This window comes from Moschus berezovskii, chromosome 4, assembly GCF_049115385.1.
Source record: "Moschus berezovskii isolate FMDL1 chromosome 4, NW_MosBer_1.0, whole genome shotgun sequence".
Taxonomy (NCBI): Eukaryota; Metazoa; Chordata; class Mammalia; order Artiodactyla; family Moschidae; genus Moschus; species Moschus berezovskii.
The window spans coordinates 51,422,794-51,439,775 of NC_142463.1; the positions used below are offsets into that span (position 1 = coordinate 51,422,794).

At 38.3% G+C, this 16,982-nt stretch overlaps 1 protein-coding gene across 3 annotated transcripts in view; it reads left to right on the forward strand.

Annotated features, from left to right (window-relative positions):
- TNNI3K (TNNI3 interacting kinase) overlaps positions 1-16,982 on the forward strand; it is a 383,736-nt gene that overhangs the window by 259,172 nt on the left and 107,582 nt on the right. For all 3 annotated transcript variants that reach the window (XM_055402899.2, XM_088835391.1, XM_088835392.1), the window contains 3 exons: positions 5,258-5,310; positions 5,782-5,834; positions 9,839-9,971. In XM_055402899.2, the coding sequence (XP_055258874.2) occupies positions 5,258-5,310; positions 5,782-5,834; positions 9,839-9,971 (239 nt within the window). The remainder of the gene's footprint in view (positions 1-5,257; positions 5,311-5,781; positions 5,835-9,838; positions 9,972-16,982) is intronic.

Sequence of the window (16,982 nt, forward strand, 5' to 3'; positions counted from 1 at the left end):
TGGACACAGGACTGGAAAACCTCAGTTTTCATTCCAAACTCAAAGAAGGGAAATGCCAAAGAATGTTCAAACTACTACACAATTGCACTCATTTCACATGCTATCAAAGTAATGCTCAAAATGCTCCAAGACAGGCTTCAATGGTACATGAACCGAGAACTTCCAGATGTTCAAGCTGGATTTATAAAAGACAGAGGAAGCAGAGATCAAATTGCCAACATGTGTTGGATCATCAAAATAGCAAGAGAGTTACAGAAAAACATCTACTTCTGCTTTATTGACTACATCAAAGCCTTTGACTGTGTGGATCACAACAAACTGTGGAACATTCTTAAAGAGATGGGAATACCAGACCATCTTACCTGTTTCCTGAGACATATGCAGGTCAAGAAGCAACAGTTAGAACTGCACATGGGACAAAGGACCAGTCGAAATTGGAAAAGAAGTATGTCAAGGCTGTATATCGTCACCTGGCTTATTTAACTTGTATGCAGACTACATCGTGCAAAATGCTGGGCTGAATGAAGCACAAGCTGGAATCAAGATCACTGGGAGAAATATCAATAGCCTCAGATATGCAGATGACACCACCCTTATGGCAGAAAGAGAAGAGGAATTAAATAACCTTTTGTATGGTGAAAGAGGAGCATGAAAAAGCTGGCTTAAAACTCAACACTCAAAAAACTAAGATCATGGCATCTGGTCCCATCACTTCATGGCAAATAGATGGGGAAACAATGGAAATAGTGGCAGACTTTATCTTCTTGGGTTCTACAATCACTGCAGATGGTGACTGCAGCCACAAAATTAAAAGGCACTTGCTCCTTGAAAGAAAAGTTATGAGCCACCTAAACAGCATATTAAAAAGCAGAGACATTATTTGCCAACTAAGGTCCATAAGGTCAAAGCTGTGGTTTTTCCAGTATCATATATGGATGTGACAGTTGAACCTCATAGAAGGCTGAGCAGCAAAGAATTAATGCTTTAGAACTATGGTGTTGGAGAAGACTCCTGAGAGTCCCTTAGACTGCAAGGAGATTCAGTCTATCCTACAGGAAATCAGTCCTGAATATTCATTGGAAGGACTGATGCTGAAGCTGAAACTCCAATACTTTGGCCACCTGATGAGAACTGACTCATTGGAGAAGACCCTGATGCTGGGAAAGATTGAGTGTAGAAGGAGATTGACAGAGGATGAGATGGTTGGATGGCATCACTGACTCAATGGACATGAGTTTGATCATGCTCCAGGAGATGGTGAAGGACAGGGAAGACTGGCATGCTGCAGTCCATGGAGTCACAAAGAGTGAGACAGTCTGAGCGACTGAACAGCAACCATACAGTTGTGCTCATTTCACATGCTAGTAAGAATATGCTCAAAATCCTTCAAGTTAGGCTTCAGCAGTATGTTAACCAGGAACTTTCAGATGTACAAGCTGGGTGTAGAAAAGGCAGAGGAAACAGAGATCAAATTTCCAGCATCCATTGGATTATAGAAAAATAGAGAATTCCAGAAAAAATATCTACTCTACTTCATTGACTACACTAAATCCTTTTACTGTTTGGATCACAACAAACTGTGGAAGTCTTAAATAGATGGGAATACCAGACCACATTACCTGTCTCCTGAGAAATGTGTATGCAGGATAAGAAGCAACACTTAGAACCAGACATGAAACAGTGGACTATTTCCAAATCGTAAAAGGAGTACATCAAGGCTATATATTGTCATCCTGCTTATTTCACTTATATGCATCATTTCATTGGAAATGTTGGGCTGGAAGACTCACATGCTGGAATAAAGATTTCTGGGAGAAATATCAACCACCTCAGTTATTTAGATGTCACCACTATAATGGCAAAAAAAAAAAAAAATGAAGAGGAACCAAAGAACCTCTTGATGAGAGTGAAAGAGGAGAGTGAAAAAGCTGACTTAAAGCTCAACATTCAAAAAATGAAGATCATGGCATCCTGTTCCATCATTTCATAGAAAATAGATGAATAAAAAAGTGGAAACAATGACAGATTTTCTTTTTTTAGGCTCCAAAATCACTGCAGATGATGATTGCAGCCACAAAATTGAAAGATTCTTACTCCTTTGAAGAAAACCTATGACAAACCTAGACAGCATATTAAAAAGCAGAGACATAACTTTGTCAACAAAGATCTGTATAGCCAAAGCTATGGTTTTTCCAGTAGCCATGTATGGATATGAGTGTTGGACCATGTAGAAAACTGAGCACAGAAGAATTGATGCTTTTGAATTGTGGTGCTGGAGAAGACTCTTGAGAAGCCTGTGGACATCAGGACGATCAAACCAGTCAATCCTAAAGGAAATAAACCCTGAATATTAACTGGAAGGACTGATGCTGAAGCTGAAGCTCCAGTACTTTGGCCACCTGATTCAAGAAGCCAACTCATTACAAAAGACTTTGATGCTGAGAAAGATTGAGGGGAAGGGGAAAAGGGGTGACAGCAGATGAGATGGTTGGATGGCATCACCAACCCAATGGACATGAGTTTGAGCAAACTCCAGAAGATAGTGAAGGTCAAGGAAGCCTGGCATGCTGCAATTAATGGGGTCGCAAAGAGTCAGACACAACTTAGTGTCTAAACAACCACAATTCAATAAGTACTTGCTTATTAACTAATGTGATCTTTATGCTACCAAACTTGTGACTTTCTATTTTAAGTTTTTTTATTTGTTTAAAAAACATTTATGAGTATACTCAAATGTGATGAGGAGTGTAAACAGTGTGCCAAAAATAAGCACATGCTAAAAATGCTGTAGTTACAACTATGAGCATGATCCCTGTATCCTGAGACATCCTTCCCCTCATACCAGGAGGAACAGAGCAGCCCAGTGATCAAATTCATTTGTTTCTTTTGCTGTTGTTTAGTCACTTCAGCTGTGTGTGATTCTTTGCAACCCCATAGACTGTACCCCACCACACATAGACTGTACACCACAGAGTACCACTGTCTATGGGATTTTCCAGGCAAGAATACTGGAATGGGTAGGCATTTCCTTCTCCAGGGGATCTTCCCAACCCCGGGATTGAACCTGTGTCTCCTGCATTACAGATGGATTCTTTACTACTGAGCCACCAGGGAAGCCATTTCTTTTGCTCGAAGAGTAAAATTATGCTAAACTATCCCAATTCCAGTTATTATCATCCTTATTCTGAATAACGTAAAATATTTAGTAGAAATTTAAACACACGAATAAACAAAATATGCCCAAGGCTTCTCGTGGACAGAAGCTTGGTGGATTACCATCCATAGGATTGCAAAGAGTCTGACACAGCTGAAGTGACTTAACAGGCATGCACACACAACATCCAAAATTTTAAGCTGTTGCCTCAAGGACCATGATTTTGAAACAGGTGAAGATTCAGTAGGGTTTCTGTCAGCCTTTTCCGGTGTTCAACTAGGGCAACTTCATTTAGATACCTCTTTTTTTGTATTGAGAATATGCTGCTAACTATTTTGATAACCATTGTTCTACATTATTAATTTGAATTAAAACTAAATTAATGGATAGGATACTATACATATAATCATTTAATTCAATTGGTAATTCATGTTTAGCATGTTTTAATGATATCTATGAACTGTGACCCTCATTATCTTTTGATAGATTAAGGGACTGTGGTATAATAACTCACCTACATCCTTCAAGTAATCTAGTGGTACAGCACTTTTGATGCATTCCTCTTGTTGCTTTTGAACTTCCAGAGAGCTCTGGGTACTGGAGAGTTCTTTATCCTGATAGTGTCATTCTCACAGAATGTATTAATTGGTAATATACAGTTAAAGATAACATCTCAGGGGGCTTTTCACTTTGAAGTCCTCTTACTTCTCTGGGCTTCCCAGGTGGCACAGTGATAAAAAATCTGTCTGCCAATGCAAGAGACACAGGAGACATGGGTTCTATCCCTTGGTCAAGAAGATCCCCTGGAAAAGGAGATGGCAACCCACTCCAATATTCTTGCCTAGAAAAGCCCATGAACAGAGGAGCCTGGTGGGCTACAGTCCAGTCCAGGAGGTCACAGAGAGTTGGACATGAATGAACAACTAAGCATGTGCTCACTCATTATGTTTTATAAATTAGCAATTAATTAACATTACTTCTACACTGGTCTCTTCCAGGCAAAAAAAAAAAATAGCTTGAATATATTGTAGATTTTTGCTAGTTTAAAAGAGAATTAAGTGTATACCATAAAAGTAAAATTCATTTATGACACAAGAGAAATTCAAAGCTAACTTTCTTATAAAGCTTAACTCAGTAGCTGAAAGCACTTATATAAATGGTTCAGTATCATACTGGAGTTATTCAGACCAAAAGATTTTCCTTTTTCCATCACAAAGCAAAACAATGAAAGAAAGAGCAGATAAATTAATATTGAATGGCCAATGTGCACTAAAAGAAATTCAGTGGATTATCTCCTAATGCTGAAATGACTCATTTAGAAGCTAAACGTGAAATGAGCATAAAGAAAGGCATTCAATAAGAAACACTCAAAGACCATCTCGGGTCACAATATGTTTGTCCATAAGAGATCTCATAACTCAGTTCACCAGTATGTGAGAGAAATGGCCTCTAGTTAGACTGTCCCAACCTTGGTTTACTTCTTGAAAAGGACATCCTTGTTCTAGCTTGAATTTTGGTTTGGAAAGGAGACTTTGAAGACCTTTCTATGTTTTCCTCTCCAAGAGCTTAAAAAGTGCCTCATTTCAACAGGCCTTAAAAACACTTCTTTTTCCTAGGATACCAGCCAGAACACATTGACCAAGACATTTTCCATAAAGATTCCTTTTCCTGTATTCATGTTAGGTCCTGCCTTGAACTGCCCTTGTGCCTAGAGTTCAAGCAAACTTGTTCCCTTGCTCTGACTCTGATATGCTCACAGATACCTTTTACTATTGCCTGTAACCAAATTTTGTTAGCAACTGAACTTCAAAGAGCTGAAAAACTTATCTTCAGCTAATGGGTCTTTAGAATTTAGAAGGTTTACCAAAAGTAAAATACTTTGAATACTTTCAAAGTCAGATATAAGATGATCATATTATATATACATTCCTTTCATATTAGCAAACTAAGAAAATCAGAGTCACTAACCTGAGATGTCTGTTAACTTTTGGGGAGTAAACATTTGGGGTAAACAAATGATGATTGTCATCCTCTTCCTTGAGAGACCATTCAGACTGAAAATAGTAAACTTTACTCAAAATCTACTTTTCATTTTTTTTATAGTCACAATATTCTTCTCTGTGAGGATGGGCATGCTGTGGTGGCAGATTTCGGAGGTGAGATTTCATGAATAATGTCCCCAGTGACATCAGTTTCTTTCTTCCTTCCTCATCGGTGGAGATATTATATGATAAACCTGGAAATGGATATCACCCTGACAGCTATATTTTGCTAAATCATTCATTCAAGTTATCATGGAGGGGTACTGGGAAAAGTTTTCAATTAGCAAGACGGAGGTGACATGTGCGTACCTATGGCTGATTCATGTTGTATGGCAGAAACCAACACAATATTGTAAAGCAATTATCCTTCAGTTAAAAACAAATAAATTTTAAAATTTTCAATGAATTTTAAAAGTAGGTCATTTCTTTTCAGTTTTTCCTCTTTTATATCTTCAGCTAAAAAAATGGAAGTAAAAATTTAAATAAGACAGAGGTTTCCTTGGGGTTTCAAACTTTTAGCTATAATCTTTGACCTTGGTTTTAAAATACTTCCTTTGACATGAATTTGTTTTCTCTTTTCCCCAGAATCAAGATTTCTGCAGTCTCTGGATGAAGACAACATGACAAAACAACCTGGGGTTTGTTGCTGCTCATGTTCCCTATAATTATGAAACAATTAGAATGTGTAAACTCAGCATGAGAGAAAAGGAGATGAAAGCAGCTTTAACTGGAAGAAATGTCATTGTCCCAGAGGCAGGATAATGTTTTATGTTTTTATTTTTAGTAAGCCCCCAAAAGAACTATTTCAAGGCTCTGTTAGAGAAATAGATTAGATATATATTTGAAAAATGTTACAGAAAAAGTAGCAGAATTTGTTTCAAATCTAATTGAAAAGTACATGGTGAGCATGGATAATTGACTTTCATGTTTAGAGCTCCTTATTAAGTGGTAGAGTTAAAATTTAATAGGTAACCATAAAATCCATAGTTTACCTGCATCTATTAACAATTTATAGTTTTCCATTTTAACATTGCAAGGCAATAGGTGATACAGTCAAGCATTAATGTTTAAGAAAAATATAAATTATAACATCTGAAGCAAACATAAATTGTACTCGAAATGTCTGCATTTAGATTCATTATCTGCTTTTCCCTCTCCTCTCCCCACAAAAGGAGTATACTTCTCTTTCTGACATGGCTGTGTTATTTAATTACCCAAGCTTGGGCTAATTTTCTGTTCCTTCCTTTTCCTGCTTCTGCTTACACAGTGCTCAATCACTTTTTATGTTTGTTTCTATTTCTTTACCTTTTTAGTTTATCACAAACTTTCATTTACCACTGCCTCAGTTCAGGTCTTCCCCATCTCTTTTCTGGACCATTGTTCTAGGCTTTTAATTCCAGTCCTCTTCTCTAGTTCATTCTTTGCAACATCAGCCAAGTGTTGTGTTCTGACAATTCACTTCTTTCTGTAAATTGTTAATGATGCTTAAAATGGTGTGTGTGTGTGTGTGTGTGTGTGCACATTCAGTCCTGTCCGACTCTGCGACCACATGAACTATAGTCCACTATAGTCCACAGGCTCTCCTGTCCACGGAATTTTCCAGGCAAGAATACTGGAGTGGGTTGCCATTTCCTCCTCCAGGGAATCTTCCCGATCCAGGGATTAAACCCACTTCTTTTGCATCTCCTGCATTGGCAGGCAGATTCTTTACCGCTAGCCCCACTTGGGAAGCATTAAAATGTTATAACACTCTCCCCCCAGTCTGAACCCAAGACTCTTCTGCGACTTCATTTCCCACTAAACATTTTCTCAAGTCCCCTATGCCTCCCGCAACATACATACAAGCCATCTGGCTATTCCCCAAATATTTTATTCACTTTCACAGATTTATGACTCTGTCAAGGTCATATTCTCTGCCCAAAAACCTTTCATTGCATCCCACCTCGAGAAAGTCTAATTATCTTGCATGACCAAGAAAAGTTTATCCATTTTAAGTACCTTCTGTCCTGTAAACTGCCCCTTCCACCTCCTCCCCACACACTTTTCTGTCTGTGCTTTTATAGCACTTTTTTCACATTGCTAGGTAGTATTCTTACTCACTCAACAAACATTTATGAAGGTCTACAATGTGTCAGGCATTGTACAAAAGGCCAGGAATACAAAATGTGAATAAAAGCTTGTCTTTGATCTCAAGTAACTCATTTTGCAGTGGGAAAAACCATGTGCAAGGGTGAAGGCAGTATGGACATTCAATGATAGAGATGTGGCAAAGCCTCATGGGAGCTCAGGTAGAATGAACAGGGATAAATCAATTCAGACAGAATGAACACATGAGCAAAGGCACAGGGGAGGGAGAAACACCAGCCTTCCTTGGGGACTTTAAACAGCTTGGCATTGTTGGCATACACTGTGTGAGAAAGACAAAGTGAGAGACGAGTTAAAGAGGAAGGCAGGAACCACGTCATGGATTAAGGATTAAGCGTGCTGGTTTCCCCAGTTAAGTTTCATTCATTCAACAGACATTTATGGAATACCTACTAAGTGTCAGACATTTTCAAAGAACTGGGAATATTGCTATGAACAAAGCAAAATTCTCATGGGGCTAATATTCTAATGGAAGATGATAAACATTGAACTAATTAGTAAAATATATATCAGGTGGTGATAAGTGTTATGAAGAAAAAACAAAGCAGAGCAGATGAATGGAAAGTGATAGGGGGTGTCATTTAGATGAGTGAAATAGAAAGATAGCATTTGATAAGAGACCTATGTGGGAGTTATCCATAAGAGGAGAAGAGCCGTGTAGAAGAGGAAACAGTAAGCGCAAAGGCCCTGCAGCAGGAGAGTCCTTTGTGTGTTCAAGGCCAGATCGACGAGTGGAGTAAGAAAGGAGTAGTATGGTAAGATATGAGAGAGGTGGGAAGAGTGGGTCCTTTTTTTGACAGGACATACAGATCTTATCTGGCATCTTTGAGCTAGAGATAGCTAACTCAGTGGACTTCAAACCTGGCTACACAATGAAATCACTTTGGAAACTTTTGTAAAAGCGTTCAACCTGAATCCAATCCCCAGAAATTCTGATCTCACTGTCCTAGGGTTCATCTTGAGTACATGTATCTTTTAAAAGTTTCCCCAGGAGATTCTAAAATGTAGCCAGTGGAGACTGGTTAAACATCCTTTTGTTGAATGAAATTGAATTGAATTTCAGCAAAGCAAGTAACATCCTTCTATCCTAGGAGTGGAGTCTTAAAGCACAGCCCTACTTAAGGTTTATTTTGAAGGCTATTTTACTTCTTACTAGTTATGTGGCCTTATATAAGTTTGCTAATTACTCTGTTACCCCCTGTGAAAAAAATGGGCATACTGTATGCTTACTCCTGCTGATGCAATGTTGTGACAAAACTCATAATCTGCTATATAATTGGAGGCTACTTGGAATATGAAAGCTCATGTGGAAGGATTGCATATAAGCACCATAATCGAAATAAAGACATTCTTGGAACGCTGCAATTATGCATGACTTCAAAATAATGTAGACACTTCAAAAGAATTATCAGCAGGCAGCACTACACACAGAATATCGCTAAGAGTAATAAGAGATACTAGTTTCTTTCCGAGGAAATACAAAGACGGAAGGTATTTGGCGAAGTTCATTTATATGATTATGTAGCCACGAGATTTTAGAGCTGGAAGGGCCTGACTCCTGTGTTACCCTTGAGGAATCTCAGGTCCAAGAAGCATAGGAGACTTTCTCAGAACCACCCAAATAGTTGATAGTAGGCCCAGAACTAGAATTTTCTTTCCCTAACTGTAGTATTCTTTTTCCTAAACCACACATAAACCAAATTTATGCAATTGCCTCCCATAATGGAAACTTATATTTAAAAATGAAAAGAACGTACAATTGCAAATAAAAAGAATGTAAATGATGCCATCAAAACATGAGGGTGGAACTTTGTACGGAGAAATTTGTCATGTTTTATGGGCTTGCTTTCAGGAATATTGCACAAACAGAATTTAGAAATAACACCACTGGGCAAACAAAGGAGATATGACAGACCTGATCCTGCCAGTGAGAAATCTCCTTCACACGAATATTCTGGGCACTCCCCTGAGACCCTTTCTCTCCTTAGTCATCAGGGCACTATTTATTGGTCTAATTTAGTGACTTCCTAAATTACAACCTGAAGCTGTAAAGGAGAGATGCTTCCCCCCAGAGTGCCTGATTCACATCCAGGGAGGTATAGAGTTCTTGGATGAATCCATGGTTGGCTATTCAGAAGCTTGCAAGGATTCCAGGGTAAAGATACTCAGAGATAAGCAAAACAGTGCTGCTGCTGCGCTCACCATTTTACTTGGCAATTAATATTGTTGCAGTATATTTGGAAGAATTATGGATTTCAATATCTTCCAATGATTAAAAAACTGCCCTTTGAAAAACTAAAAGGCAGCAGTAAACACCATTTCTGTGTAAACGTGCCAGTTTATCATTGCACACATTGAGGGCAGTATTGATGTTATTTTACGTTTATATTTTTGAGAACATAGAATAGTTAACAAATCCTCTCTAAGAAGAACACTGTCCTACAGTAGAAGAACCAAACACTTGGTCAATGACTTGTGGATGTTTCTTGACCCGTAGAACCTCCGCTGGATGGCTCCTGAGGTGTTCACACAGTGTACACGCTACACGATCAAAGCCGACGTCTTCAGCTATGCTCTGTGTCTGTGGGAACTTCTCACTGGAGAGATTCCCTTCGCTCATCTGAAGCCAGGTAAGCCATGCTGCAGTTAAGGTTTCTCTGAGGGAATTCCCTGGTGGTCCAGTGGTCAGGATTGTGTGGTTTCACTGCCAAGGGCCCTACTAGGAGAAGTAATATCCCACAAGCTGCAGGGTGCAGCCAGGAAAAAACAAAAAAGGTTTCTCTGATTTCCAGAGTTCTCTGCATTTTCACAAATTCAAGAAATATTGTTCCCCCAAAATGACAGTTCTTGGTGGATTGGCAAGATGAGAAGTAAAGAAACAGTCTCAAGGTATGTGCCCAATCCAGAAGACTTAATGGTCTATAACTATATGATTTTGGACACAGACACACAGAAGGATAGGTATATTTTAATATTAAAGTCTAAGGTTTTGATTTATCTGTTGTTAATAAAACAAGCAGATGACTATGGCCATGTGGAATGTGGGTACAAATAACATAAATAACGCCATATTTACTTTTTGAGATTTGATTTAGAAGTGCCTTTTTGGTGTGCTTATAAGGGTGAGATGAAAGTAGCAACACATAAAAATTATCTATCAGGTCTGCTTTCAGCTTGTCTCACTTTATACAAAGGAGAATGGCTTTTCTAATTTTGTATTATATATATAGATGCATTTGAAAACTGGGACTTTGTGAGTGAGCCTATAATTTTGTTGTTGATTATATTTGATAATATACATTATACTCTGTGTAACTGCAGAAGATGGAGGTAGGGAATCTAATCACAGGAAAAAATTTACAAATATTTGAAGCAAATTTGATTTGCATTTCTCTCCATTTTATTTGCTCTGCTTTTTTTGTCTGGTCACACTGTTTACTTACTTGTATCCACCATGAGTCTAAAAACCCCTTGACTTTGCATCCCCAAAACTTACCATGATTCAAAAGTAGTTTTTAAATTAAATCATAAAGAAATTTTATAATGAATTATAGTGTAAGCTCCTTAAGTGGTCACCCTATCAAAATATATCAGAAGTGAAGTGAAAGTTACTCAATTGTGTCCGAACTCTTTGCAATCCCATGGACTGCAGCCTGCCAGGCTCCTCCATCCATGGGGATTCTCCAGGCAAGAATACTGGAGTGTGTGGCCATGCCCTCCCCCAGAGGATCTTCCCAACCCAGGGATCAAACCCAGGTCTCCCTCATTGCAGGCAGATGCTTTACTCTTTGAGCCACCAGGGAAGCACAAATATGTCAGAAGGATCAAGTCAAAAGGGATGTAGGGAAAGACATACCTTTCAAATGTGTATATTCACACAAGTTCAAAGTCTTAACCGGATCACAATATTTATTAGTACTCATGGGCAGAGCAATAGCCATATCTCATACTGTCTTTTCAAGGTATTTTCCTCCTAATAACCACATGGTCTTTAATTACACTCTGCATACTGTCTTACCAAGAGCTTTTCACAAATTATATGCTCTGTACATCATTGTCCTAACCTTTCTCTATATGCTTTCATAGTTTTAAATGATGGGATCTGGCCCTTATTATAATGTGGATAAGAGGACTCTATTCTGAACTGGACAAGAATTGCTGTTTATTTCTTGTTCTGATCTGTTATCATCTCTCTACCTCTTAGAATATGATTTCTGGTAAGATTTATGAGTATATTAAAAAACCCACTGTAATTCTAGACATATTGTAGTATTTTTGTGAGAGCTTCCCTTGTTCTTCCCTTGTGTTTCTCTTGGGCTTCCCTTGTGGCTCAGCTGGTAAAGTATCCACCTGCAATGTGGGAGACCTGAGTTCAATCCTGGGGTTGGGAAGATCCCCTGGAGAAGGGAAAGGCTACCTACTCCAGTATTCTGGCCTAGAGAAATCTGTAGACTGTATAGTTCATAAGGTCGCAAAGAGTCTGACATAACTGAGCAACTTTCACTTCACATGTCTCCCTTTTTCTCATCTCCTGCATCAATCAGTTCATCTCTTCCTGTGGATTTTACATCCTAAGAACAGCTTAGATTTATCCACTACTAATCATCATCTTCCACCATCCTAGCTCAAGCCACCATCTTCGTCATTTAAATTATTGCAATTGTCATTTTTTAAAAATTATGTTTAATTTATACAGTATAAGTTGAGATATAACTTAAATAGTAAAAGTTACCATTTTAGGCTAATAGTGCAAGGTGTTTATACAGCTGTATAATCACTACTACAATCCCGATAAGCAGTAGTTCCAATACTTCAGAGGTCCCCCCATGCCTCTTTGGAATCAGTTCACCTTTCATACCTCCAGCCTCTAGCAACCACTAATCTGAATTATGTCCCTGTAAGTTTGACTTTTCCAGAATGTCAAATAAATGGAGTCATGTTAGTACATTTATCAGTTATTTGTTCTTTCACATTCCTGTGTAATATTCCATTATGCTGATGTGTGTGTGTATGTGTGTGTGTGATCCAGACAGTCACAGGCTTCAGCATAGTCAATGAAACAGAAGTAGATAATTTTTCTGGAATTCCCTTGCATTCTCTCTGATGCAACAAATGTAGGTAATTTGATCTCTGGTTCCTCTGCCTTTTCTAAACCCAGCTTATACATCTGAAAGTTCTTGGTACATGTACTATTGAAGCCTAGCTTGAAGGATTTTCAGCATTACCTTACTAGCACGCAAAATGAGTGCAGTTGTCCAGTAGTTTGAACATTCTTTGCATTGCCATTCTTTGGTATTGGAATGACCCTGTGACCACTGCTGAGTTTTCCAAATTTGCTGGCATATTGAGTGCAGCATTTTAAAAGCATCATCCTTTAGGATTTGAAATAACTCAGCTGGAATTCCATCACCTCTACTAGCTTTGTCTGTAGTAATGCTTCCTATGGCCCACTTGACTTCACACTCCAGGTTGCCTGGCTCTAGGTGAGTGACCACACCAACGTGATTATCTAGGTCATTAAGCCCTTTTTTGTACAGTTCTTCTCTATTTTTGCCACCTCTTCATAATGGTCTTCTACCTCTGTTAGGTCCTTACTCTTTCTGTCCTTTATCATGCCCATTGTCACATGAAAATTTCCCTTGATATCTCCAATTTTCTTGAAGAGATCTCTGGTCTTTCCCATTCTATTGTTTTTCCCTACTTCTTTGCATTTTTCATTGAAAAAAGCCTTCTTATCTCTCCTTGCTATTCTCTGCAACTCTGCATTCAGTTGAGTATATCTTTCCCTTTCTCCCGTGCTTTTTGCTTCTCTTCTTTCCTCAGCTATTTGAGAGCCTCCTCAGACAACCATTTTGCCTTCTTAAATTTCTTTCTCTTTGGGATGATTTTGGTCACTGACTCCTATACAATGTTATGAACCTCTGTCCGTAGTTGTTCAGACACTCTGTCTATCAGATCTAACCCCTTGAATTTATTTACACTTCCTTATGATTACACTCCCACTGTATAATCATAAGGGATTTGATTTAGGTCATACCTGAATGGTATAGTGGTTTCCCTACTTTCTTCAAATTTGCGATAAGGAGCTCAGGATCTGAGCCACAGTTTCAGCTCTAGGTCTTGTTTTTGCTGACTGTATAGAGCTTTTTCATCTTCAGCTGCAAAGAATATAATCAATCTGATTTTGGTATTGACCATTTGGTGAGAAATGCCCAGCTGGATGAACAACAAGCTGGAATCAAGATTGCCGGGAGAAATATCAATAACTTCAGATACGCAGATGATACCACCCTAATGGCAGAAAGTGAAGAGGAACTGAAGAGCCTCTTGCTGAAGGTGAAAGAGGACAATAAATAAGCTGGCTTAAAATGTAGCGTTCAAAAAACTAAGATCATGACATCTGGTCCCATCACTTTGTGGCAAATAGATGGGGAAAAAATGGAAACTGTGACAGGCTTTGTTTTCTTGGGCTTCAAAATCACTGCAGACAGTGATTGCAGCCATGAAATTAAAAGATGCTTTCTCCTTAGAAGAAAAGTTGTAACAAATCTAGACAGCATATTAAAAAGCAGAGATATCACTTTTCCCACAAAGGTCCATATAATTAAGGCTATGGTTTTTCCAGTAGTCATGTACGGATGTGAGAGTTGGACCATAAAGAAAGCTGAGCACTAAAGAATTGATGCTTTCGAACTGTGGTGCTGGAGAAGACTCTTGAGAGTCCCTTGGACAGCAAGGAAATCAAACCAGTCAGATCCTAAAGAAAATCAACTCTGAATATTAATTGGAAGGACTGGTGCTGAAGCTGAAGCTTCACTACTTTGGCCCCCTAATACCAAGAGCTGACTCATTGGAAAAAACCCTGATGCTGGGAAAGATTGAGGGCAGAGGGGAAAAGGGGGTATAGAGGATGAGATGGTTGGATGGCGTCATCAACTCAATGGACGTGAGTTTGAAGAAACTCCAGGAGATAGTGAAGGCTATGGAAGCCTGGTGTGCTCATGGGGTGTCCATGGGGTCACTCAGTCAGACACGACTGAGTGACTGAACAACATCAACAATGTGTAAAGTCGTCTCTTGTGTTGTTGAAAAAGGTGTTTGCTATGATTGGTGTGTTCTCTTAACAAAACTCTGTTAGCCTTTGGCCTGCTTTATTCTGTACTCCAAGACCAAACTTGCCTGTTACTCCAAGTATCTCTTGACTTCCTACTTTTTCATTCCAATGTCCTCTGATGAAAAGGACATCTTTGTTTTTGGTGTTAGTTCTAGAACGTCTTCTCAGTCTTCATGCTGCTGCTGCTGCTGCTGCTAAGTCACTTCAGTCGTGTCTGACTCTGTGTGACCCCATAGACGGAAGCCCACCAGGCTCCCCCGTCCCTGGGATTCTCCAGGCAAGAACACTGGAGTGGGTTGCCATTTCCTCCTCCAATGCGTGAAAGTGAAGTCGCTCAGTCGTGTCCGACCCTTAGCGACCCCATGGACTGCAGCCTACCAGACTCCTCCACCCATGGGATTTTCCAGGCAAGAGTACTGGAGTGGGGTGCCATTGCCAACTGGTTAACTTCAGCTTGTTTGGCATCAGTGATTGAGGCACAGACTTGGATTACTGTGATATTGAATGGTTTGCCTTGGAAACGAACCAAGATCAATCTGTTTGTTTTGAGATTGGAACCAAGAACTGTATGTCTTGTTAACTATGAGGGCTACTTCATTTCTTCTCAGGGATTCTTGCCTACAGTAGATATAATAGTCATCTGAGTTGAATTCACCCATTCCCATTCATTTTAGTTCACTGATTCCTACAGTGTTGTTGTTCACTCTTGCCATCTCCTGCTTCACCACTTCGAATTTACCTTGATTCATGGACCTAACATTCCAAGTTCCTATGTAATATTGTTCTTTACAGCATCAGACTTTACTTTCACCATCAGACACATCCACAACTGAGCATCCTTTCTGCTTTGGCACAGGCCTTCATTCTTTCTGGAGCTATTAGTAATTGCCCTTCACTCTTCCCCAGTAGCATATTGGATACCTTCTGACCTGGGAGGTTCATCTTCCAGTGTTGTCTTTTTTGCCTTTTCATACTGTTCATGTCCGTGGGGTTCTCACAGCAAGAATATTGGAGTGGCTTGCCATTTCCTTTTCCAGCGGACCATGCTTTGTCAGAACTTTCCACTATGACCCATCCATCTTAGGTGGCCCTGCATGGCATGGTTCATAGCTTTATTGAGTTATTCAAGCACTTTCGCCACAAGGTTGTGATATAGGAAGAGGTGTGTTGATATACCTTTGTTTTATTTATCCCTTCACAAGTTGATGATCATCTGAGTTATTCTCAGTTTGATGCTATTATGAATGTAATTGCCGAAACCATTTAGGTTTTTGTGTGTTTGTTTTCATTACTCTTGGACAAATATATATGATAATTACTAGATATTATAGTAAGATTTTTTCCAAGCCATCTGTACCAGTATGACTTATATGAGAAGTGTATGAGAATTTCAGTTGATACACATCCTTGCCAGCACTCTTTTTATTGTCCACTTAAAATAAATTATTAACAATTTGAGTAGGTATATTATGGTAAATAGTTGTGGTATTATTTTATATTTCTCTAATGACTAATAATATTGATAATTTTGTGTGTTTATCTGCTGTTCATATCTCTTTTTTGGTGAATTATTTGTTTAAATTATCTTATATACTAATAAGAGTATTTTAGATTCTAGGTAGACACTTTATCTGCTATGTGTTTTGCAAGTAGTTTCCTCTAGTCTGTGACTTGCCTCTTCATAAATCTAACCAATGCCTTTCAAACAGCAAAAGTTTTTTTTTTAATTTCAGTGAAATTTACCTTATCAAACGTAAATATTTTTATGTATCCTATCTAAAATATTCTTGCTACAGTCAAGATCACAAATATTTCCTCCTGTGTCTACTTATAGGAATCTTGTAGGTTTAGGTTTTATATTTATAAGATCTATTAGGATTACTTTTTAATGATATAAGGTAAGAGTTGAATTTGTATTCTTTGTTAATTATTTTTTAATATGGATGCCCATTTTTTAGCATGATTTATTTACACTTCCTTTATCTATTAAGTTATTTTGGTACTGTTATCAAAAATTAATTGACCACAGGTATGGACTCTATTCTGTTCCATCAATATAAGTCTTCCCTTATGCCAATATCATACTATATTGATAAAAGTCTTCCCTTATGCCAATATTATACTATATTGATAAGTTACAGTAAACCTAGAAATCACATAATGTGAATCCTCCAACTTTGCTCTTCTTTGTTAAAATTGTTTTTGCTATTGTAGAGTTTTTGTTTTTTCCATATAAATTTTAGAACCAACTTGTCTATTTCTACAAAAAAATCTTGCTGGAATTTTGATTGAATTGCAGTGAATCTGTAGAGCAATTCGGGAAGAACTGACAACTTACACACATTGAATCTTCCAATTGATAAATAGTGTATCTCTCCCTTCATTTAGATCTTTGATTTCTGTCATCAATGTGTTTGTAGTTTTCATCATAGAAACCTTACACATATTTTTTTTAGAATTATTTCTATGTTTCTTGATGCTGTTTTAAAGGTTTATTAATTTCAGTGAATAATGGTTTTGTAAGTAT